The 25,040-nt window shown below is 38.8% G+C and overlaps 1 protein-coding gene across 1 annotated transcript; it reads right to left on the reverse strand.

Annotated features, from left to right (window-relative positions):
* Nucleotides 1-6,655: 6,655 nt before the first annotated feature.
* TRIML2 (tripartite motif family like 2) lies at nucleotides 6,656-21,482 on the reverse strand. The gene is made up of 7 exons (XM_030311847.1): nucleotides 21,294-21,482; nucleotides 20,923-21,018; nucleotides 18,142-18,330; nucleotides 16,421-16,561; nucleotides 13,964-13,986; nucleotides 13,694-13,794; nucleotides 6,656-7,247 (listed from the first exon to the last, which is right to left on the reverse strand). Exons 1-7 carry the CDS (start codon nucleotides 21,480-21,482, stop codon nucleotides 6,658-6,660), a joined length of 1,329 nt encoding a protein of 442 aa, XP_030167707.1. The 3' UTR covers nucleotides 6,656-6,657.
* Nucleotides 21,483-25,040: the final 3,558 nt, after the last annotated feature.

Genomic DNA, 25,040 nt, shown 5'->3' on the forward strand with positions numbered 1-25,040 from the left:
GGCTCTGAGCTGTCAGCACAGAGCCTGACGCGGGGCTCAAACTCACAAGCTGTGAGATCATGACCTGAGCCGAAGTCGGATGCTCAACTGACTGAGCCACCCAGGTGCCCCAGAATTTACATAGTTCTTAATGTTTCATTTTTAGGCATTATCAGTAGCTCCCTACCCTAAGAAATCAGAATTTACATTACCCCCATCCCCACAGATAAACTTTCCCTCCCTCATCATTCTAATATAATCATACCAACATTTGATTATATCAATTTTCATTGTGTACTTTGTGACCCAAGAAATATCCTTCAGCTGAGCAAATATAAATACTCTTCATTAATCAACGTTATTTTCTTTAGACTTACCTGCCTCATTTTCCCTATGTTTTCTTTCCTTACTTTTCAAATGTACCAGTCACTAACTCATCCCTTAAACTTTCCTATGGAGGTATAAAGCTCTTAATAGTCAAACATCTATCAAATAATCAGTTCTAATGATTTTTTCCACATCTTTCTGTGAATCTTCTGTTCTACTTTGGGCAAGCTGTTGCTGATATTCTGGGAATTTTCTCCTTCACCAGCATTTTGGTAATTCCCTTACCTCTTTCCTATGTTGCATTTACCACTTCTGAAATTCTTTCTTTCACAGTATACTCCCTCATTGTAATGGAGCACATTCTATGATGGCTTAGCAAGCAAAGAGCTAAACTCAACTGATAATTTGGCTAGGTATGGAATGTAAGTTGGAAGCATTTCTCTGCAGAACTGGGAAAGGCATTACTCCTTTGACTTCTATTTTCCAGTATTGATATTAAGTACGAAGCCATTCTGATTTTGATTTTGTGTTACCTATTTTCTCTCCTCCTGGAAGTGGTTAGACTCATCTCTTTATCTCTGATATTCAGAGATATCCCTGATAATGTTCCACCTTGCTGTGGATGCCTTCATTCATCACGTTGGTATAAGGGACTCTTTCGATGTAAAATCCATCAATTTAAAATGTGTTTGAAATTCTCCTCCCCTCCACTTTCTCTGTTCTCTTAATCCTGGATTACATTTATCTTTTTCAACTATTTTTCATCTTCTTGCTTTCCTCTCTGGAATATTTCCATCTTTTTTTCTTCCAGACTTCTTACTGAATTTCATTACTGTAAGAACTATAAAGTTCTTCATTTTTTTTGTTTACATATACATAGTATTTCTAGGATATCTTTTCATTTCTGAGGCAATTAATGGTTTTAGGTTTTCCTCCAAATTCCACTTTCTTACTGTTGGTCTTTGTCTACTACATTCCAGATTTTTCTTAAATCATTTGTGGTTCATTTTTATCTATGATTAGGGTACTTAAAAGATGACTGGGAAACTAGGTGGGACAACAAATACCAGGTCTTTCCTCTTAGTTTAACAGTCTTTCTTGGGACAAGGGATAAACCTGATCCCAGCATTCTAGAAGCCATCTAGGGGCCTGGGTTTCACTATTCAGTATTCAAGCTTTAACTTCTTTTGTCTCTTTTCAATAAGGTGTCTCACCACAACCAACACATTAAAAGTCCATTCATTTAAAAAAAATTTTTTTTTTCAACCTTTATTTATTTTTGGGACAGAGAGAGACAGAGCATGAATGGGGGAGGGGCAGAGAGAGAGGGAGACACAGAACCGGAAACAGGCTCCAGGCTCTGAGCCATCAGCCCAGAGCCCGACGAGGGGCTCGAACTCACAGACCGCGAGATCGTGACCTGGCTGAAGTCGGACGCTTAACCGACTGCGCCACCCAGGCGCCCCAAAAGTCCATTCATTTTTTAACAAGAAGTCCATTCACCAATATTTAATGAGAGGCTCCTGTGGGACATTCACAGTGTTTAAGGTGAGACAGCAGTAAATAAGACAACTTTTCCAAAGGGAAAATGTATTAATTATGTTATATTCTATAAAAGTATGGCTGTATTGTCAAAAAGAAGCCACGAACCTTCTACCGAGGGAATAAAATCACTCAGATATGAAGTAGCTAGTGATCATATGTCTGTCTTTATATATGTGTATACGCATATATGTATATCTTCTCTTCAACCTAGTTTTTAAAATGAAAGGAGAGTTTTAAACCTTGTATAGGAATGCTAATTTAGAGAAACATAACCAAAGAGAGGAACTGCAAATGCTTCAAGAGAGAGAAACCATTAGCCAAACAGGACTCTCGAGAATGCCTTGTTTTTTGAGACTCATGTTAAAGCTACAGGGGAATTTCTCAGAGCAGCCATCATGAGCTAAAGGGATTTCCAGTTAGTACAAAAATCTTAACCTACAATGATCCATTTTTATGAGTAGCTATAGCCTTCTCTTTTGCAGACCCTTTTTGTGACCTTTGCCCTCCTAAGGCCAGAATTACTATATTCCATCAGTGCCACAAGAATAAACTGTTGTGCAAAGATCTGTTCTTAGTGACTGAAAAGATTTAACCCCAATGGATTCTTTTATTTGAAGCAAGTATCCAACTCCCCATACCGCACATTCATCTCAGGCTTTATATCTGAGCTGGAAAGTTAGTCTACTATTGGGTCAGAAAAAAATTGAGCTCTGATTTTTTAAATCATATTCAGAAACCTGCCTGGAAAAACCAGATGGTCACTGGATCATGATGAAAGGATCTTAGAGAACTCTGTTTCATTACTAGCTATCCTATTGAGAAAACAAAATAAAAGCCATTTTTAGAGAGTTCCTTAGACAACATTATATTCTAAAGCTCCAATGTCAAACTGTCTTATTTGCCCATCGATGTTAGGGATCTGTGTTTTGTTCTCTCATGTAAAGTACCTGGAATATAGTGATATATGTTGATTGTACTGTTCTCCATTCATTCAAAGCCCTTGCCATTGTGGAGATTACATTCCCGAGAGAGAAGATAGATAAATTAAAGAAGAATCCAGGGAATTACTGTTGCTATAAAGGAAGTAATGTAAGAGGAAGAGTGAGGATTGGATAGAATGTTCAGGGAAGGTCTTTTTTTGTGGAGTGTAGACCGAGGAAGATAAGAGGGGAAGGAATGTGTCAGAAGGCCACCACAGTAGTTTAAATGAAAGACAAGCCACAAGAACTAGTGTGGAAAGAGGAAAGATGGTTAAAAAAAAAAAAGTTTGAATTAGGATATATATAGAAGTACTTGGTGATGGATTGAATGTAGAATGGGAACAAAGTAAAAGGGTCAGTGATGACCCCTAAGCAATTTGAAACAAAGTGAAGCGTGAAGCTTACATGAAGCATGGGATGCCTAAGAAGTTGGCACACTTGGGAATGTAGTGGGCTCGGAAGGTGGGGAAGATATTCTTGATGGATATTCACATGTCTTTTTCTCAAGTTTTTGAAAAGAGGCTTTGGTCTTAAAGAGGTGAAGCATGTCACACACCTTCTCCAATTCCCTAAATTACTCAACCCAGGAAAGTAGTATCTCTCCCTCTCCCTCTAAAACAAGCCACCAAACTCCATAATGAAGAATAGGATAGGGGCACCTGCATGGCTCAGTCGGTTTATTGTCCGACTTCAGCTCAGGTCATGATCTCACATCTGTGAGTTCGAGTCCCGCATTAGGCTCTGTGCTGACAGCTCTGAGCCTGGAGCCTGCTTCGGATTCTGTGCCTCCCTCTCTTTCTGCCCCTCCCCTGCTCATGCTCTCTCTGTGTCTCAAAAATAAATAAAAACATCAAAAATTTTTTTAAAAAGACTAGGATATTCTCAAAGAAAATTCACATGTACAGTTCCTGGACTAAAATTCACTCACCTCTGAAGTTCTGAATTTCAACATCGAACGTAGGAATAGCTTTTAACTTCAGAAATTTCGCAGGCCAAAGAACAAGAGTTAAGGAGATTGCAACAAGTACCCTTTGACCCTGAGGTCCACCCTCTTTTTCAAACAGAAAATCCACTGGTTTCTGGAATGACCACATAGTTCTATCTGAAACAGGAAACACAATGCAGGGTATCTTTAGCTGACCGGAGAGTGTTCATTAGAATAAACACAAAGCTCATAAAAATACTCAGAAACAAAAATATTCACCTAAATCGTAATCTATTTTTTAATTAAAAAATTTACTATACAAATACATAAGGTAAAATTATTTTGAGAAATGTGAATTTCACTTTTACATCTTATCAGGCTTTGACTTCCCCCACCTTCCCTTCCAGTCAATCCTAGTTATCTGACTGAATACCTTTAGGGAGAGACAAACTGAGTGGGTGGAAAGATTAAATAGCCTGTTTAAGAGATTGTGTTACTATTTGGTGATTTCTAGCAAATTTTTGTCTCTGTAAATTAAAAATAAAAGCATCTACCTCTTAGAGTCAAAAGATCCAGATGATACATACAAAATATTTGGAACCTTACCTTGCAGATAGCATATTAGAAACTTAAATTATTTTAATATGTAATATTTAAATTCAATATCCTTTTTGTCATCCTACCACATTCATCATCTATTGCTGCAGAGAATTCTTTCCTCTCCTGTGGGCGTAAATTTCCAATGTCACACTTAGCGCTTTTCAGGGCAAATTTCCCATTCTCTTGCATACTTTCCAATTTGTCAGGACACAACTAAAATGTGACCTCAGTCTTTTTACATTCCCCGTCTATGTGCTTTTTACCTTCCATGTACTACTGATGGACGATGTTTATCACACAATAAGCAGGAAACCCAAGAAATGAGAACCTTCCCCATGACTTCCCCATGAATTCTTTATCTTCTCTTTATCCTTTTCTTGCTTTATACAAGATCAAGAAAATTAACTGCAGTGAGGTCACTTACCTTTCCTTCTTTTAGCCCCTTATAGATTATTTCAAGCAGCCTGACCTGACTCTCAACTGAAGGTAGGAGTAGGTCTAGATTGGTAGCAGCTGTGAGCCTTCCCTTAATTCTTAACCCAGAAAGGTATCAGTAGTTCAGCTATAAAGAGCCTCACAGCTTGATTTTTGCTACACATTGTAGAGCACTATTTCCAAGCTATAACTACAGAATGAAACTGGATTTTTAACTTAAATGTACCCTGGGCAAAAAACTTAACCATATGCAAAGTGTTTTAAGGGTAGCGATATCGTTCCGGTGTGGTGGGATAATCCTAGGTGTTTCAAATCACTGGAGGCTCCTCTGATGACCCAAGATAGCCTTCCTCTCACTTAGCCCAGGATCCAAGACATTCAGTTTCTTAAAGCAACTGCTAATTATATCTTACCAGCCAACAATTTTCCTAAAACAGCAGTATGGTTGGCAATCCCAGTCACATGAACCGTGCACACTCACTTGTCACTAGATGCCATGCAAAGCTTACTCTCATCTGTAAACCAAATAGCCTACCTCCCCAGTATTATCACCATGTCTTTACCATTTTAAGACTTAGAATTGCAAGCCACACAAAAGGCTATAGCCATCGACCAAACCAGCTGTTTTGTTTCTTGCTTTTACTAATTTTCTTCTTAACCTTGGCTGCATATTGTAACCGCCCAGACAGCTCTGGAAAAATGATGCCTGGGTTCCAACCCAAGATGTTGATGTAATTAGTGTTTCAGGAGGGGTGGCTTATTCATATTTTTTATTTTATTTTATTTATCTTAGAGACAGAGGGAGGCAGAGAGAATCCCAAGTAGTCTCTCTACTGTCAGTGCAGAGTCCAGTGCAGCGCTCTAGCTTATAAACCGTGAGATCATAACCTGAGCCAAAGTCCAGTCAGGCACTTAACTGACTGAGCCACCCAGGTGCCCCAGATAATTTAAAAAAACTCCTCAGGTGATTTTAGGATAAATCAAATTTGTAAACCTGCTACTGTACATGAACAATAATTTTTTTCTTTTTTTAATGTTTGTTTTCGAGAGAGAGAGAGAGAGAGAGAGAGAGAGAGAGAGAGAGAGAGAGAGAAAGAGAGTGAGCATGATGGGATGGGGAAGGCAGAGAGGGGAACATCATATCCAAAGTGGCTTGAACTGATAAACCCTGAGACAATCACCCGAGTTGAAGTTGGATGCTTAACCACCCATGTGCCTCCTCCCCCAAGACTTATTGTGATTTGCTGTGAAGATGTGCAGACTTTTCTTGTCTTGACTTTACTTGTATATCTTGAAGCATTGAATTATCAGGCTTCTTATAAGAAATCTAATTATCCTTGTAAGAAAGTAGAATACTTGCAAAAATAATTTTAAAATATTCACATTTTCTGCAATACCTCCTCCCCACCCAGATAAAGTACCCAGGGAAATCGAGTTCTCTGTTTAGAACGATGTCAGGAAGTCTTGACACTGCCAGTAATAGGATCAAAGGATGTCTTCATTTCACCTGTCACTGTGATGATGTCCTCAAATCTAAAGTCTTGATTATATCTAATTGTGTTTTCAGAAGTCGCTAGAGTCCTTAACTTAGTCCTATAGAGTCCAGGCTGTATTACTTCTCTAAGTTCCCAATTTTATGCTGCATATGCATTTACTGTTCTAATTAGTAGGGACCTTCCGTTATTATCATTCATGACTCAGTTTCAATGTAACCTCTGCCACTAAATAGGTGTTGAAAGCCACATGAATATAAACTCTGGGATAATGAACTAGATTCCAACTCAAGTGTGAGAAATCTTTTATTGGATTACTTTATGTAGATTCTTTTACAAAGTCAAACTCTTTACTTCTGCCCCCTCTTAGATTTCATACCAAGGAAGACTGTGGGCTAATAGTAACATCACAAGAAGAAACGGGAGGAAGACAAATGCTAAGTGAGTCTGAATTGGTGACTCCACTTGGGATACAAAGAGAAAATATGGGCCTGAGAGCTCCTTGGAAGGTGAGGGAAGAGAAATTATAAATGAGGGATCTGTTTGCCACATCATAGAAGGATATCTGCCCAGACTCACAGTCCAGGAACACTCCAACTTTGTGCATCTGCTCTCCTCTCAAGGAGACCCTCTTCAGAGGGGGAAAGGCCCAGAAGGTATAATTGGTTCCCATCAAAGAACCCATGAGCAAGACTTTATTTCCCAAAGCGGTGGGTAGATCACCATGTCTGCTGGCAGAATCTTCAGATACCCCCAACTGCCACTTGGTGGCCTTCTCCACATCCACCTCCCAGTAGTGCCTCCCTGAGGTGAAGCTTTCCACACCCAACACGGTGGCACTGAAGACAAATCTTCCTGGGCTGCGAGGCAAGTCCTGCTGGACATTTCTGAGATGCATGCTTCTCAGATCCTCAGATAAGACCAAACAGGGATTAGCTGTTTTAGGATCCAAAGTGACAGCTCCTGCAGGGAGAGAGAAACTCAGTTAAATTCAGTGAGAGTTGACCATGCCCACACCACAGACTATTTCTAACATGCAGAGGCTTGCCAATGAGTGGGCTCAAGTGTCAGAGGCACAGATATGGAAGAGGCAATCCAAGAGTTCAGGACAGGTAACCTCTGAGCTTTGTTTCAAGAAGTGGACACCAGAGAAGAAAGTGAGATAATGGAAGGAGATGCAATCTGAGGAGGAAGAACAAAGAATAATGGAGCACACAGAGGTTTGGAAGTACCTGTCAAACCAGAAAGGAATTTGAGCAGGCTGTAAAAATGGCATCCAATCCTACTTAGGTATCACCTGGGACCCATCTCTACTCCTCTGAAGATCTCCAAGCCTGGAACTCCAAGATCTATTCCCCTACAGAATCATCAGAATCTCCTAACAGATCAGGCTTTTCCCTGTGACCGGCTGTGATTCCCTGTAACTAAATTGCTCTCATTTTAAATATCACTAGAGTGTGACCCGGATGCCTATAAATTGTTGCCAGCAGGCCCTTGATATTGAGTAAATCAAAATAACATATTAGCAGAGGCTAGAAGACCTGAAGGAATCCTCCAGAAAAAAAAAAAAAATCAAGCTGAGAACAAGAAAGCTCAATGTGATTTCTCATACTTGGATGAAAGTAACACTTGCCTTCATACCTCAAAATGTTCCTTCTCTTTATCTCTTTCTCCTCAACAGTTTCTCAGGGCTAAATGGTGGGTCGTCCTTTTCACTACATGCACTCTTTCTCCCCAGGTTACTTCACCTAGCCTCAGTTTTAAATATCTTCTATATGTTCATGGCTTACTTCATGGAGAAGTTGCGAAATACCAGTTCAAAATAACACAGGCATTTAACACATACTGTGCCCAAAATGGAACTTCAAAACTACCCCTTTCTAGTTTCTACTTCCGTTAACAGCATACTTACTTCTTCAGTTGCTAAAGCGTAAACCTGGAGTAGTTCCTTATTTCTTACTCTAATTTCTAATCCAGCAGAAAGTTTTGATGCCAAATGCACTTAAATTTCTGGAGTTTAGGCCTCATTCATATTATTAGGTGGTCTTAAAAGCCATAAGACTTTACATTTAAATACAAGCTGTCCCAAACTTTTAGTATTTCCAGAAGATGGGCAGAAACATATGCGGACTCTCTCTACAATAACGCATATATTCATTTTTGAACTCAAAGAATTTCTAAAAATAATATCCAAGGAAAAAAGCAAAACTTTCTGTTTAAAAAAATCAAACACATACTCAAAGTAAGAAAGTGCTATTTTTTTTTTAAATTTGTTTTTAATGTTTATTTTTGAGACAATGCGAGAGACAGAGTGCAATCAGCAGAGGGGCAGACAGAGGGAGACACAGAATCTGAAGCTGGCTCCAGGCTCTGAGCTGTCAGCCCAGAGCCTGACGCAGGGCTCGAACTCACAAACCGTGAGATCATGACCTGAGCCAAAGTCGGACGCTTAACCAACTGAGCCACTCGGGTGCCCCAAGAAAGCACTATTGAGATTAGCAGAAATAAACCTGAATAACTTTAGATATTGGAATTACCAGGCACTGAACTAAAATAATTTTTGCTTACAAGTTTGAAGACAAAAGAAAAGCTTAAAAATATCTACAGGATATAGAAAAGCTAAAAAGCAAGACCAAATGGATTTGACAAAGAACAAAATAGATTATCTAGAAATGAAAATTAAAGTGTCTATGACTCCACCAAAAGTCTGCTAGAACTGATATATGAATTTAGCAAAGTCGCAGCGTACAAAATTAATGTACAGAAATTGGTTGCATTTTTATACACGAATAATGAAGCAACAGAAAGAGAAATAAAGAAACTGATCCCATTCACAATTGCACCAAGAACCATAAAATACCTGGGAATAAACCTAACCAAGGATGTAAAAGATCTGTATGCTGAAAACTATAGAAAGCTTATGAAGGAAATTGAAGAAGATACAAAGAAATGGAAAAACATTCCATGCTTATGGATTGGAAGAATAAATTTTGCTAAAATGTCAATACTACCCAAAGCAATCTACACATTCAATGCAATCCCAATCAAAATTGCACCAGCATTCTTCTCAAAGCTAGAACAAACAATCCTAAAATTTGTATGGAACCACAAAAGACCCCGAATAGCCAAAGTAATGTTGAAAAAGAAAACCAAAGTGGGAGGCATCACAGACTTTAGCCTCTACCACAAAGTTGTAATCATCAAGACAGTATGGTACTGGCACAAAAACAAACACATAGACCAATGGAATCGAATAGAGAACCCAGAATTGAACCCATAAATGTATGGCCAACTAATCTTTAACAAAGCAGGTAACAGTATCTGATGGAAAAAAAAGTCTCTTTAACAAATGGTGCTTGTAGAACTGGACAGCAACATGCAGAAGAATGAAACTAGACCACTTTCTTACACCGTACACAAAAATAAACTCAAAATGGATGAAGGGCCTAAATATGAGACAAGAAACCATCAAAACCCTAGAGAAGAAAGCGGGAAAAAACCTCTCTGACCTCAGCCGCAGCAATTTCTCACTTGACACGTCTCCAAAGGCAAGAGAATTAAAAGCAAATATGAACTATTGGGATGTCATCAAGATAAAAAACTTCTGCACTGCCAAGGCAACAATCAACAAAACTAAAAGCCAACCAACGGAATGGGAAAAGATATTTGCAAATGACATATTGGATAAAGGGCTAGTATCTAAAATCTATAAAGAACTCACCAAACTCCACATCCAAAAAACAAATAATCCAGTGAAGAAATGGGCAGAAGACATGAATAGACACTTCCCTAAAGAAGACATCCAGATGGCCAACAGGCACATGAAAAGATGCTCAACGTCACTCCTCATCAGGGAAATACAAATCAAAACCACACTGAAATACCACCTCACACCAGTCAGAGTGGCTAAAATGAACAAATCAGGAGACTATAGATGCTGGAGAGGATGTGGAGAAACGGGAACCCTCTTGCACTGTTGGTGGGAATGCAAACTGGTGCAGCCGCTCTGGAAAACAGTGTGGAGCTTCCTCAAAAAATTAAAAATAGATCTACCTTATGAGCCAGCAATAGCACCGCTAGGAATTTACCCAAGGGATACAGGAGTGCTGATGCATAGGGGCACTTGCATCCCAATGTTTATAGCAGCACTTTCAACAATAGCCAAATTATGGAAAGGGCCTAAATGTCCATCAACTGATGAATGGATAAAGAAGATGGGGTTTATATATCCAATGGAATACTACTTGGCAATGAGAAAGAATAAAATCTGGCCATTTGCAGCAACGTGGATGGAATTGGAGGGTATTATGCTAAGTGAAATAAGTCAGTCAGAGAAAGCCAGATACCATACGTTTTCACTCATATGTGGATCTTGAGCAACTTAACAGAAGACCATGGGAGGGGAAGAAAGGGGAAAAAAAAGTTACAGAGAGGGAGGGAGGCAAACCATAAGAGACTCTTAAGTACTGAGAAAAAACTGAGGGTTGATGGGGGAAAGGGGAAAGTGGGTGATGGGCACTGAGGAAGGCACTTGTTGGGATGAGCACTGGGTGTTGTATAAATAAACTGAAGTGTCTATGGACGATTATAAGAAAGCTATATATCAATATGCCTCATTAACCTAAATACCAAAATTCTTTAAAGTATTAGCACATTGAATCCAGCAATATATAAAATGGATGAAACATCATAACCAGGTTTACTCCTGGAATGCAAGGCTGGGCCAACATATGAAAAAATATATTTATCATATTAATATATGAAGAAAAAATATGCATCTAATAAATTCAACATTTGTTCACGATACAAAGTTTTAGCAAACCAGGAATAGAGGGAGAACTTCCTTAACTTGATGAAAGGCAACTACAAAAACCTACAGCTAATGAAAAGTTCAAGATGAAAGACTTAATGCTTTCTTTCACCCTAAGATCAAGAACAAGGCAAATGTTTCTCAGTGCTCCTATGTGATATTATATTTGAGGTCATAGCACCAGTACAAGGTGAGAAAAATACAGAAAGGATTACATATTGGAAAGAAATAAAACTGCCTGTATTAATAGAGCACCTGATTCTCTTTGCAGAAAATCCCAAAGAATCTATAAAAAAGCCACCAGCTCAGAATGAGTTTAGCATAGTCATAGATGCAATGTCAATATATACAAATTATTTTTATATATAAGCAATAAACTAGAAATGAATAAAATTTCAATTAGAAGTGTGTATAAGAACTAAAAACTATAAAATACTTAGAGACCCATCTAATATGCATGATATTTGTTTGCTGAAAACTTCAAAACATTGATGAGTGAAGCAAACCTAAAAAGAAATATGTCATCTTATCCCTAAATTAATCTATACGTTCAATATAACACCATTTAAAATCTCAGGGTTTTTTTTTGTAGAACCCAACAAGCTGATTTTAAAATTTATGTGAAAAAGCAAAGGATCTAGAGTAGGCAAAATTATTTTTATAAGAACAAATTTGGAAAACTCACATGCCAATTTTAAGACTTCCTATAGAGTACACATTCAAGACAGTGTTGTATTAGCAAAAGGAAAAACACAGTGATCAATGGACCTATTAGAGTCAATATAGACCTGCTTAAACGTGCCAGCTGATTTTCAACAAAGGTGCTAAGTAAATTTAATGAATAATATCTTCACCAAATAATGCTGGAACAACATGAACAAAAAAGGATACATACATGAACAAAAAAAGGAGCAGGTGGGGAGTTATACCAGATCCTGAGTCATACACACATATGACTCCAAAAGAATAACAGACATAAATGTAAGAGCTAAAGCTTCAAGAAAAAAAAAATCTTTATTTGGATACTAAAATACTTCTTAGCACACAAATAGCACAAACCATAACAGAAAAAAAAGTTGGTAAGCTGAATTTCAAAATTATTTGCAATAATCAAGATATACAAGCCACCCAAGTGTCCACCAACAGATGAATGGGTAAAGAAGAAGTGGTAGATATACACAATGGAATATCAGTCAGCCACACAAAAGGATGAAATCTTGCTATTTGCAACAACATGGATGTAAATAAAGACTATAATGCTAAGTGAAATAAGCGAGTCAAAGAAATACAAATACCATGATTTCATTCATGTGGAATTTAAGAAACAGAACAAATGAACAAAAAGAACAAATGTCTTCTTTTTCAGAAGACAAACTGAAAAACAGACTCTTAACTATGAGAACCAAACTGATGGTTACCAGAGGGACGCAGGTTGGGGAAGGGGTATAACAGGCAATGGGGAATAAGAATACACTTCTCATGATGAGCACTGAGTAATGTACAGGCTTTTTGGATCACTACTTGTGCACCTGAAACTAATAAAACACTGTGCACTAACAACATTGGAATTAAAATTAAAAATTTAATAAAAAAAGAAAATATAAATCACAGAGTGGAATAAATATTTGCAAAACGTGTCTGATAAAGAACTGGTAAATATTAATCAGAAAATACAAAGAAATCACAAAACTTAATAATATACAACAAAATTTTAAAAATAGGCAAAATGTTTATAGATATACTTCAAATAGATATAATAAAGTACAAATAAACATGAAAATATGCCCGACATCCTTAGTCATTTCACAAATGCAAATTAAAATTTAAAGTGATATATAACTACGTATCTATTAGGTCAGCTTTAATTAAAGAAAAAAAAAGTGACACTACCAAATGCTTATGACGATGTAGAGCAACTGAATCTCATACATTAACAGTGGGAATGGAAAATGGCACAGCCAATTTGGAAAACAAATTTTACAGTCCCTCTCCTAGATATGCAACCAAGAGAAAAGAAGTCACGTCCACTTAAAACTCTCTAAGCAAATATTTATAGCATATATTTAGAAATAATTCAAGTGGCCATGGAACTGCAAGAGAATAAATTGTGGTCTATTCATACAATGGAGTACAACACAACAACAAAAAAGAATAAACTACTGATACACACAACAAACTTGGATATGCCTCTCATGCTTTACGCTAAGTGAAAAAAGCCAGACTTAAAAGGCTACCTACCGTATGAATCCACCTGCAGGACATTCCAGAAAAGGCAGTGGGGCAGGAGATAGAAATCTTTCATTATACATGTTGACATTTTTTCCCCTAGAAGTTTAATTTTTTTTTTTTAATTGAAATCTTCTTGCAATCATGTTTCAGGGTTGAAAACTGGGAAAGGATTTGTACAGGAGAGCCTTTCAACATAAGAGCATACAATTATTTTCTTGATAACTATCCAATGTGCATAGCATTATTAAACTCTCCAGTCTTTTTAAATCCTTAAGCTCTTTGGAATCTACTTGTATTTATGGTAGGATGTTCGCTGGATTTTCCAATACAAAGTCAAGTGCCCTGTAATCATGGAGGTGTGTCGACTTACTTTGCAGAACTTTGAGCATTCTGCTCATTCCTGTTACTTGGCATAAACTCAGGTCCGTGATTTGGGCTTGCTCCAGACACTGAAGCAGTAGTGACTCACTCCTATTAAAAAAAGGACAGCCTGTTATCTGTGCAGACGCCAGGCCCCCCACTATTCAGAGGATGGATCTTGTTACATGACCTCCCGATCCTTACCCCAACATCCCTACTCCTGGGTGCTCGTGTATCAGACCTTGACTCCCACCCCAATGTTTCCAAAATGAAAACTTACCTTTTCAAAGAAGATCCTGCATTCTGCAGGGTGAAAAAGAGATAAGGTCAGTACCTGAGCCACGCCTCTTGTGAGTTGTACCCCTGAAAATATCTTCTCATAATGAAACTCGATTTCTACATAATTTCCTCAGCTTCATGGTACTAATTATCAGATACCAAATTTTAACACTGAATGGTAGAAGTCAGAAAAAATACTTAAAATCACAGTTATATTCCCAAGGTAACTATTTGGGTTTTTTGTTTTAATATTCTTAGTTTTATTATTCAGGGACTATATAGTCATTTTACATGGAATTTAGAACCTGCTGAGTCAGATGATGTCTTGACAAGATTTATATTTAATCTGGATGTCTTTCTTTCCTTCTTTTAAAACTTTTTTTTAAGGTTTATTTATTTTGAGAGAGAGAGAGAGAGAGAGAGAGAGAGGCAGAGGCAGAGACAGAGGGAGAGAGAGAATTCCAAGCAGGCTCTGCACTGTCAGCACAGAACCTGATGTGGGTCTTGAACTCACAAACCATGAGATCATGACCCGAGCCAAGATGGAGAGTCCAGATGCTTGGGGTGCCTGTGTGGTTAAGTGTCCGACTTTGGCTCAGGTCATGATGTAATGACTGCAAAATTTATCACATCATACACTTATAACACAATATTGTTTTATATATTCATTATACCACCCATTAGATCTCTATTGTTTATTACTATTTATTACAAGTTTGTGCCCTTAAACACCATCACTCTTATCAACGATCTGCCACCCTATTCCATTCTCCAGTACGTACCCTTTTACTTTTGTTTTTTTAAATAGGTTTAACTTTTTTAGATTCTATATATAAGCAATATTGTACAATAGTTGTATTTCTGACTTATCTTGCTTAAGCACAATGTGTTCACAGTCTATCCATGTTATCACAGATGGGAGGATATTTTCCTTTCTCATGGCTCAGTAATATTCCATCATGCATACGTACCACACCTTTTTCATTCATTTATCTGTTAATGGACATTTGGGTTGTTTCCAAACATGAGTATGTGTATCTCTTTGAAATTCTGTTTTCATTTCCTTTGGGTATAGGCACACAAAGGGAATTGCTGGATCATATGGTAGATCTATTTCTCATTTTTTGAAATACTTCCATATTGTTTTCTACAGCGGTTGGACCAATTTACATTCCCACCAACAATGTTTAAGTACTCCCTTTTCACCACATCCTCACCAGCACCCATTGTCTTTTATTGATGATAGTCATTCTAACAGTTGAGAGGGTCTATCTCATTGTAGTTTTTTATTTAAATGTTTATTTTTGAGAGAGGAGAAAGGGAGGGAGGGAGAGGGAGACAGGGAGAGAGGGGGAGAGGGAGTGGGGGGAGAGGGAGAGAGAGAGAGAGAGAGAGAGAGAGAGAGAGAGAGAGAGAGAGAGAGAATCCCAAGCAGGCTCTGCACTGACAGCATGGCTCGATCCCATGAACCATGAGACCATGACCTGAGCTGAAATCAAGAGGTGGACACTTAAATGACTGAGCCATCCAGGTGTCCCTCACTGTGGTTTTGATTTACCTTTCCCAAGGGACATATTTTCCATTCCTCACCTCAGTCATCTTATCCAGAATAGTCATCATTTCAAACTCTGCCCATCTACTTGCTTTCTATACTGTCAATGGCAAGAGTTGAGCAGGTGCAAGGGCTTGCTAAACTGGGGACGGTGGGGGAAGCTGGGTCAGAAGCTGAGCATAACTGAGCCACACCTACTTTAACTGTCTGGGACTGGGCTCTAGAATAGAACCCAACAGTTTACCAGCAAGTATTTCTCAAATAAGAGCACTCCCATTGCAAATATGAGTCCAGCAGCAGCAGGATATAGATAAAGTCTTAAAAAGATAATAATTTACTAGTTGAAAGGTGATGCATTTAAAATATACAATACTATGCAAATAAATCTCACCCTTGTTTCTCCAAGGTTACTGCTCAATGTTTGTGTTACAATCTCTGCGTTTATTTTGCCAAAGTCAGTCCGTGAATGTTAACGAACATATGTCTATACATATATACGTATCCACAAAACCAAACAAAAAAGCAGTTCCGTATGTTTCCACTCCAATCAAATACCCTGAAAATACCTTTTACCACTATAGAGTTGTTTCATTCTTTTTTTCTGGTTGCAGAATATTCTATTGTATTGATGTGTCATTATTCGACTAACCAATTATTCACCCTAATAAGGGATATCTCAATTCAAACTAATTACTGATAGTCTTAAGGTGAGAATTCATACCATGAAGTAACTCTCCCCTGTACCAGGGTTTTAGATAATTCATAATGCTTTTGGTGACTGCCAAAAGCTACACAGCCTTCATGTATGTTTGCAAATTATAGAATATTCTAGAATTGACACTTAATGAGCACGGTCCACTTCTCATTTCTCAAATACTGCAATGAAGATCATTTCTGGAATCTTACCTGGAGCACCATTAGGGTGTATTTCCCACACTTCTTCTCCAGCTCTACAGTCATCTTTTGAAGGCTGCAGATGTGTCCTGAAAGCCGGCCTTCACTCTCCTTCAGTTTATTCATGTTCTCTTTCCCCAAATCATTCAGTCTCTGCAGAATCATCTCCTTATTATTATTTTACAAGTGATAATCACATTTATTCACTAATTCAACTACCTCTTCAATGCACTTTTCTTCCTGCCATTTCAGAAATACATATAAGTAGATATGGCCCGACAACTCCTCTGTATCAAGAAGGACACCTCACTAGAAGCTAGATTCTTTGACACGATATATTTGTGTTGATGTGGAAGGTATGCACATAGTCCACTTATACAGAAGACAACCTGACTCTAAAACAGATCACGTTATTTTGCTGTACAGTTTTGTCCAGAAAGTCTCCTATTACCTTCATTAAATTAAGATTTGAGGGGCGCCTGGGTGGCGCAGTCGGTTAAGCGTCCGACTTCAGCCAGGTCACGATCTCACGGTCCGTGAGTTCGAGCCCCGCATCGGGCTCTGGGCTGATGGCTCAGAGCCTGGAGCCTGTTTCCGATTCTGTGTCTCCCTCTCTCTCTGCCCCTCCCCTGTTCATGCTCTGTCTCTCTCTGTCCCAAAAATAAATAAACGTGGAAAAAAAAATTAAAAAAAAAAAAAATTAAGATTTGAAATTAAAAATATAATCAATTAATAAGAAAGAATGAATCAAGCTACTGACATTTTTTATCCTTGCAAAGATGCTTTATCTAGGCATAAGAGCACATGCTCATGTTATCTTTCTTCTTAACACAAATGATGCATATTATACCTTACTTTAAAAAAAAATTTTTAATGTTTATTTTTGAGAGAGACAGAGAGTGAGCAGGGGAGGGGCAAAGAGAGAGGGAGACACAGAATCTGAAGCAGGCTCCAGACTCTGAGCTGTCAGCACAGAGCCCGAAGTGGGGCTCGAACCCACGAACTGTGAGATCATGACTTGAGCTGAAGTTGGTTGCTTAACCTACTGAGCCACCCAGGCGCCCCTACTTGTTTTTTATTAATAAATAATATGTTCTTGGAGAGCATTTTTTATCCATACACATGCGGCTGTGTTATCTTTTCTAACTGCTGAAGAGCATTCCATTTTAAGTACATAATACAATCTATTTTGAGAGTCCTGTATTGATGGATATAGGTTGTACTTAATCTCTTGCTATCAAACATTACAGTTAATAATAATGCCTAATAGTCTCCACTGCATAATACGTACAAACACTATTTAAAGAGCTTTATGTAGATTATCACATTCAATCCTCACAATAGCATAAAAACTACAGGTATTTTCTCCACTTTATAGCTAAGGAAACTGAGTCTCAGGTTAAACATGTATAGGTTAGAGTAGCCACTTAGAGACTAGTAAATAGCAGAAGCCAGGTAGGAATTTCACCAGTCTGGCTTCAAACATGACCTCTAAACCATGGCTCTATACTGGAATAATTTTACAGCATTCCCTTATCCTTGTATCTTTTTATATGCATGTAAGTATATCTGTAAGATAAGTGACCGGAAATAGAACGGCCGGCTGAATACATACATTCTTTTAATGTACATGTGGCTGTCACTGGATGTCTCATTCTAGAATTGAAATAATGTTCAGCTCCCCTTTCCCTCATTTCCCAAATACTGTGACCGTGCTGTTTTCCACCTCTCACCTGTAGCGTTTCCTGGGACTGCCCCTTCAGCTCTGTGGCAAACGCCAGCACTTGATTCAGATGGTCTTCCCTCAACTTTGGGTTGAATACGCAGTCTTGTAGGCTCCGGAAGTTCATCTCTTCAACCATCAACCGGAACCTTATTCTATATTCAGACTCAATCATCTCTTTAAAATCCTGCTCTTCTCCCTTCATCACAGGTATAGATAAGAGACTTCAAGTTAAACAGCAGAGATAAATATTCATGGTCACTTTCCATCTCTAACTCCAATATAAAGACAAGGGAATATCAAGTACAGGGGAAGAAACAAAATGCATACATACAGAGGGCAAAGAACGTTTCAAGATCAACCAACATCAACATAATCTTAGAACATGCAATGCAGATGAACACATGTTAACCGACTTAGAAAACTGAGGAATCTACAATCACAGTGACAAAGAGGGGGAGATGAGGAAAATTGGAAGGTGGGGCAAATGGATTTGGCTGATGCTTTGGATAGTGAGTATCAGGAAAGGGAAATGGTAGGGTGACACCAAAGTTGTTAGATAAAGCAAGTGGAAGAAGGAAGTTGCCAAAACAGGAAAACAAGGGAGGGATAGATTGTAGAGGCAGGGAGTGTATCAGCAGCTCAGTTTTTGGATATGCTGGTTTTGATTAGTCAATCAGTCATCCAAAAGAGATGTTGAATAGAAGTTGGATGTGAAAGCCTGTATCACTTGGAAGTTGGAGCTACAGACTGGCACTGGGAGTGGCCAGCTTAATGATATTTCATCTCATGAGACTCCGCAGTCAATACTTATCAAGAACCGAACCACTGCTCACCACCTCTACCACTAACCTCTGGTTCACCATCACCTGTCCCTGATAACTACAACAGTCCCCTGTCAAGTATCCCACCTCTGCTCTCACCCTCCTACAGTCTTGTTTTATCTCAGCAGTCAGTGTTTCTGTGAGAATGAAAGTTCAATCAAGCCACCCCTCTGTTCAAAACTTTCCTCGTTTCCCTATTTCATTTAAAAAATTTTTTTTAAGTTTATTTATTTATTTTGAGAGATTAAGACAGAGAGCAGGAGAAGGGCAGAGAGAGTGAGAGAATCCCAAGCAGGCTCTGCACTGCCAGCACAGATCCTGATATGGGGCTGGAAACCAAGAACTTTGACATCATGACCTGAGCTGAAATGAAGTCAGACGCTTAACAGACTAAGCCACCAAGGCGCCCTTCCCTATTTCATTTAAAGTCATCTGCCCTAGGGGTGCCTGGGTGGCTCATTCGGTTAAGTGGACTTTAGCTCAGGTCATGATCTCTCAAGGTTAGGTTTGTGAGTTTGAGCCCTACTTCCTGCTCTGTGCCGACAGCTCAGTCTGGAGCCTGCTTCAGATTTTGTGTCTTCCTCTCTCTCTGCCCCTCCCCTGCTGGCACTGTCTCTCTCCCCCTCAAAAATAAATAAACATTAAAAAAAAAAAGTCAGCTGCCCTATAGATTTGGCCCCTGTATCTTCTAATCTCACCTATCAGCTTCCACTGCCTTTCCAGCCCCAACTAAGAACCTACCAGATTCTTCCCAAAACAGTATAACTCAATCCCTCAACAGCTTGAGTTTTCTCAAATGCCACTTTCTGAACAAGGTCCTGATCACTTTATTTCAAAGTATATCCCATCATGCTTCCCTCCGCCCACCCCTCCCTGAATGTATAGTATTTACCATGTAACATTCATTTTACTTATTTGGTTTACTTCCATGAGAATGTCAGTTGCACAAGGGCAATTTTTTTTTCCCTCTCCTACTACTGAATCTCCAACACCTAGTATAGTCCCTGGCAAAGAGTGGGACCCTAATATTTTATTTTTGAATATATGGTGGTTAAGGCTGAAAAAAATGGGGATCAGTTGAAAAGTTCTTGCAGAGTCAGTCAATTCTTCTCCTCTATCATCTTCAACTAACCATTTATTTTCTTTAAAATTGAAAGAGAGAAGAGTCAGAATCTGGATATCTGGCACAGAATAGAGTTAAAGGCTTGAGTTAGAAGGTTTGAAATCAGAAGTGAAACATGGGCATAACAGACAGCAAGCCCTCATTCTGGACAGTATTTCTCAAACTGCCTTTTAAATGGTTTTAGGATTCAAATTTAAAAAAAAAGGGGGGAGGGGCACCTGGGTAGCTCAGTTGGTTAAGCATCTGACTTTGGCTCAGGTCATGATCTCATGGTTTGTCAGTTTGAGCCCCGCATCAGGCTCTGTGCTGACAGCTCAGAGCCTGGAGCCTGCTTCAGATTCTGTCTCCCTCTCTCTCTGCCCCTCCCCCACTCACACTCTGTGTCTCTCTCCTTCAAAAATAAACAAACTTAAAAAAAATAATAAATGGTTTCAGGATTTACATGGCCACCAACACTACATGAGATGCTCACTCGCCCATGGCACTGTTATAAACTGTTAGCAATCATTAGTATCTTCCAATAAGGGTTATAAATGTCATTTCACAAATTTAAGAGTTAATTTGTATTCTTCTTACCATAAAAAAAGTTCAGGATCTTCTTATTCAAAAGGTAGTTGCATTTCCTTTTCTGCAAAATCTCATTTCTTTGATCGTTTTTCTATTGAATTTCTAGTCTTCTGCTTATTGATGTTAGAGAGTTCTTTATTCGTAAAGAAATTAACACTTTTCCTACCAATGGATTTCAAATATTTTTCCTGGTTTGTCATTCATCTTTTGACTTTGTTTCTGTTATTTGCTGTCCAACGTTATAGGTAATTCCCTAAGACTCGAGATAAGCACTGACCTGAATCATCACCATTCTTTCTTGCTCATCAGCCAATATGCTTTTAGCTACTTCAAGTTTCTCCTTCAATGTGTTCAATATCTCCTGGAATAACTTCTGCAGAGAAATAGATCACAAAACTCTAGGTAAAGTAATTGCTTTAGAATAGTTAGATTTTTCACCTTGGACAACTGAAAAAGGGCCAATACACCTATGTTTTCTTAGCCTTTACGTTTAAGGTCTAAATATAGTACCTGTTTAGAATTCTCTGATAAACACTGCCTAAGGGAAGTGGCCTTGCGGGATCAGAATATCGCCTCCCCTCCCCCAAATAAGTTAGTAAGAGGAGGCGGCCAGTGTTAAGAGAGCTCTGGGATCTGCAGGAGGCTCACCCTATAAACGCCAGCAGCCTCTTGTACTCCACACACCAAGTGATTCTCGTGCTCCTGAGAGTGGAAGCACTGGCCACACAGCAGGATTTGGTCATCAACACAGAACAACTGCACTGGTTCCAGGTGTTTCTCACAGTAGAGATCTTCCGGGAATTTTCGCTGTAACTGGGAGCTGAGCCTCCTGGACATCCTGGCAGGTGTCCCTAGGTGAACTTTCTGCCGTGGAATACCTCCCTGCACACTGAACCATAAAAGAGTGGCGGTGATTTGGGGGAGTCACACTTGCCGACCGCGGTGTCCACCCTCAGCCAAGCATCAGATCCCCTCAGCGCATCCGCGGCTCCTCGAACCCGCAGGTCTTCCGCAGCCAGCAGCCACGTGCTCGGGGGAGGACACACGGGACTCACACCCGTATCCTGAGATTGAGGGGGCTTCCAAGTTTTCTCAAAATTTAGCACTGGGCTGAAAATTAGTTACAAGTGAGGACACAGGACACCACTTCCCCGTAAGGCACTAGGAAAAAAAAAAAAGCAGCTGAAGAAGAAAGAAAAAGAAGAAAAGGCACTTACTAGAAAGCAGAGAGTATTAAAGCTCTGGAGGAACATCCGGGACTAGAGTGCCGCAAAGCCTGGCTTCAGGCATTTAAGGACGCTCTCCCTTTCCCAGGGCTTGCACAAGCCGGAAAACGCAGCCAGCTTCCCGGGCCTCCTTAAAGGGGCGTGGCACTTGGGTGCCAAATTTAAGGGAGACCCCCGCTTTCTAAGTACGCATGCGCCTAAGTGTGAGGCACCTCAAGTTTTGGGGGCAAAGCCGAAGACATCTGTCATCTAAGAGCTGTCCAATAAAGATATCGATTAAAAAAATAAAAAGGCACCCCCAAAAGAAAAACTTAACAAAATTTAAGGGAAACTAGATTTTTCACCTTGGACAACTGAAAAAGGGCCAATACACCTAAAGGGAAACTGCTTTTAAGGAAAGAGAGAAAGAGATCTATAATCTCTTCCATCCCCATTTCCAGACGATTCTGATTACCTTTGAGCAACAATTCTGATACTCGAGGAACATTTTAATTCTATTCCTAAAAGGGATTACCCACTGAATTTAGGTAGCTTTTCACCAACGAAGAATTGCCTTGCCTTACTTCTCTTTTCTAACTCCATCTCCAGCCATTGTTACGGTGGTGACACTGTAACACCCAAGTATTAATTTCTCAAAAAAAAAAAAAAAAATCCTCTATCCTGTTTACATTTGTCCCCATTCCATCTTATTAACCAGCTCTTTTGACACACTCTTGGAACAAATCTGACAGACCTCCGAAGTCCCAGACTTCCATTTGTGGATTTACTAGCTTCCCCCTCGCCCGCCCACCATGATGCTCTCACTGTCACCCAAACCCTGCCATCAACTAGACCTCCTGTCTTTTCATTCCTTCTCATTTTTAATTTAAGACATGCAAAACACTTTTATAGTTATGAAGATTAATTGTGTATGTATGATAACTTTGTATTTTGTGAGGTTTAAATATTAAAGCAGCAGTTTTCAAAGTGTCGTTCCCAAGACTTGGTTTGCCTTTTTTACTGTGCTAACATTTGTGCTGATAGTAGATAAAACTTCTGGCATCTTACCATTCATCAAGTAAGTAGCACCAAGTATGGTCATTTATCGTGTTTTTCAATCTCTTGCATACTCCCAGTTAATTTTTTTTTTTTTTTTTTTTTTTTACTTAATAACCTTACTTTCTTGATGAAACAAAATAATAAGTGAGCTATTAAGTACAGGATTTAATTAATATTTTGGATGACAAAATGAAAACTGCATAGAGCATTTATGCTGCATTTGGGAATACAGGCGTTGTCTCAAGAAAAAAACACTTTCTATAACTGAGTTACAAGCCATACTAGCCATGTTTTTTTCCAGCACGTTTTTGTTGAAAGAACAAATGAGACAAATGTGGTCATTCAGATGTAGCGCTTTGGAAGATATTTTCTCAAACACTAACAGAGTGACCCTGTCATTTCAAGAAAACCAAGTGAGTGTATTAGTTGTCAATGATAAAATTCTGGCTTTGGAGAACTTGTATCCACTGTCGTAAGCTTGACAGCTTCCCAAGACTTTGACAGCTTCTTTTCTGATAAAAATTGGTGGTGATATTAACAAATGTGACTTGGATATTGTATAGTGAAATATGTCAACATTTGGAAAGTCTGAAAACTCAGTGAACTAATGTGTTCCAAAAGACCAATGCCTGATGTTAAGATTATGCAAGGATAGGGGCGCCTGGGTGGCGCAGTCGGTTAAGCGTCCGACTTCAGCCAGGTCACGATCTCGCGGTCCGGGAGTTCGAGCCCCACGTCAGGCTCTGGGCTGATGGCTCAGAGCCTGGAGCCTGTTTCCGATTCTGTGTCTCCCTCTCTCTCTCTGCCCCTCCCCCGTTCATGCTCTGCCTCTCTCTGTCCCAAAAGTGAATAAACATTGGAAAAAAAAATTAAAAAAAAAAAAAAAAGATTATGCAAGGATAAAATGTAGATGCAAAGTATCAGACAGAACAATGGATTTTAATACAATAGAAAACATTCATTGGTAAATTCAGGAAGAAAAGTCCTAATTATCTGAAAAAAGCCATTAGAATGTGCTCTCCTTTCCCAACAATGTATTTGTATGAGGACAGATTTTCTTCATATATTTCAACTAAAATAGCACTGCAGTGGGTGGAATGTTGGAGCAGATATACTAGCTGTCTGATAAACCAGAAATTAAAGAGATTTGCAAAACTGTAAAACCATGCCACTTTTTTTCAATTAATTGTTCAGAAGAGGATCCTCATAAAAATGTTATGTTTACTTTTAATAGTTTAATATATATATATATATATATATATATATATTTTAAACTCAGTTTTAATTTCTAAATCAGTGACTACAGATAGATATGACACACAAAAAACGTTTTAAGGTCTTCACCAATAATTTGGGTACAAAGGAGTCCTGAGACCAAAGTTCTGAACCATGGTCTTAGAGGGCATATTCCTGAGAAATGGGATTCCTGTATAAATACACCTATAATTTTGGTACATTTTGCTGGAATCCCAACCACAAAAGTTGCACAGTTTTGTGTTCCAAGCAACATATGAGAAAGGTGTCTAACTTGTTGCTTGCTTGATAGGTGAGAAATGGTATCTTTATATATTGTCAGTTTACATTTTATTTTCACATGCTAAAAAGCCATTTTCATTTCTTTTTCTATGAACCATTTGTTTAAGCCTTTACTCAGAAACATTTTTTTTTAAGTGTTTATTTATTTTTGAGAGAGAGAGAGAGAGAGAGACAGAGCATGAGTGGGGGCAGAGACAGAGGGAGACACAGAATCCAAAGCAGGCTCCAGGCTCTGAGCTGTCAGCATAGAGCCTTATGCGGGGATCAAACCCACAAACATGAGATCACCTGAGCTGAAGTCTGAGGCTTACCCGACTGAGTTACGCAGGCGCCCCACCCTTTACTTTTTTTAAACCAGGCTTTTGGGGGCTTTTTCCTTAATTTTAAGAGATATTTATACATTGAAAAGATTGATCCCTTGTTACTACACAAACTGCAAATATTTCTCTCTACTTTGAGATTCTTCAAACTTCTTGTGGTTTCCCTTGTTTTGCTTCCCTGACGTCCTAGACCACTCAACTGAAAAGACTTATCAGTCACAAAATGAACACAAGTTTACAATTCAGCAGCCACTCCTGGCTTTATCTTACCTGAC

The sequence above is a fragment of the Lynx canadensis genome, chromosome B1, assembly GCF_007474595.2.
Source record: "Lynx canadensis isolate LIC74 chromosome B1, mLynCan4.pri.v2, whole genome shotgun sequence".
Classification (NCBI taxonomy): Eukaryota; Metazoa; Chordata; class Mammalia; order Carnivora; family Felidae; genus Lynx; species Lynx canadensis.

Excerpts from the sequence above, each read along its gene's own strand:
- TRIML2 (XM_030311847.1), bottom strand. The coding sequence starts at position 21,482 with ATGTCCAGGAGGCTCAGCTCCCAGTTACAGCGAAAATTCCCGGAAGAT. Across the intron at positions 21,019-21,293 it reads AGGCTGCTGGCGTTTATAGG|AAGTTATTCCAGGAGATATT; the intron begins GTGAGCCTCCTG and ends ATTTCTCTGCAG. Across the intron at positions 13,987-16,420 it reads ACACCCTAATGGTGCTCCAG|AATGCAGGATCTTCTTTGAA; the intron begins GTAAGATTCCAG and ends TTCACCCTGCAG.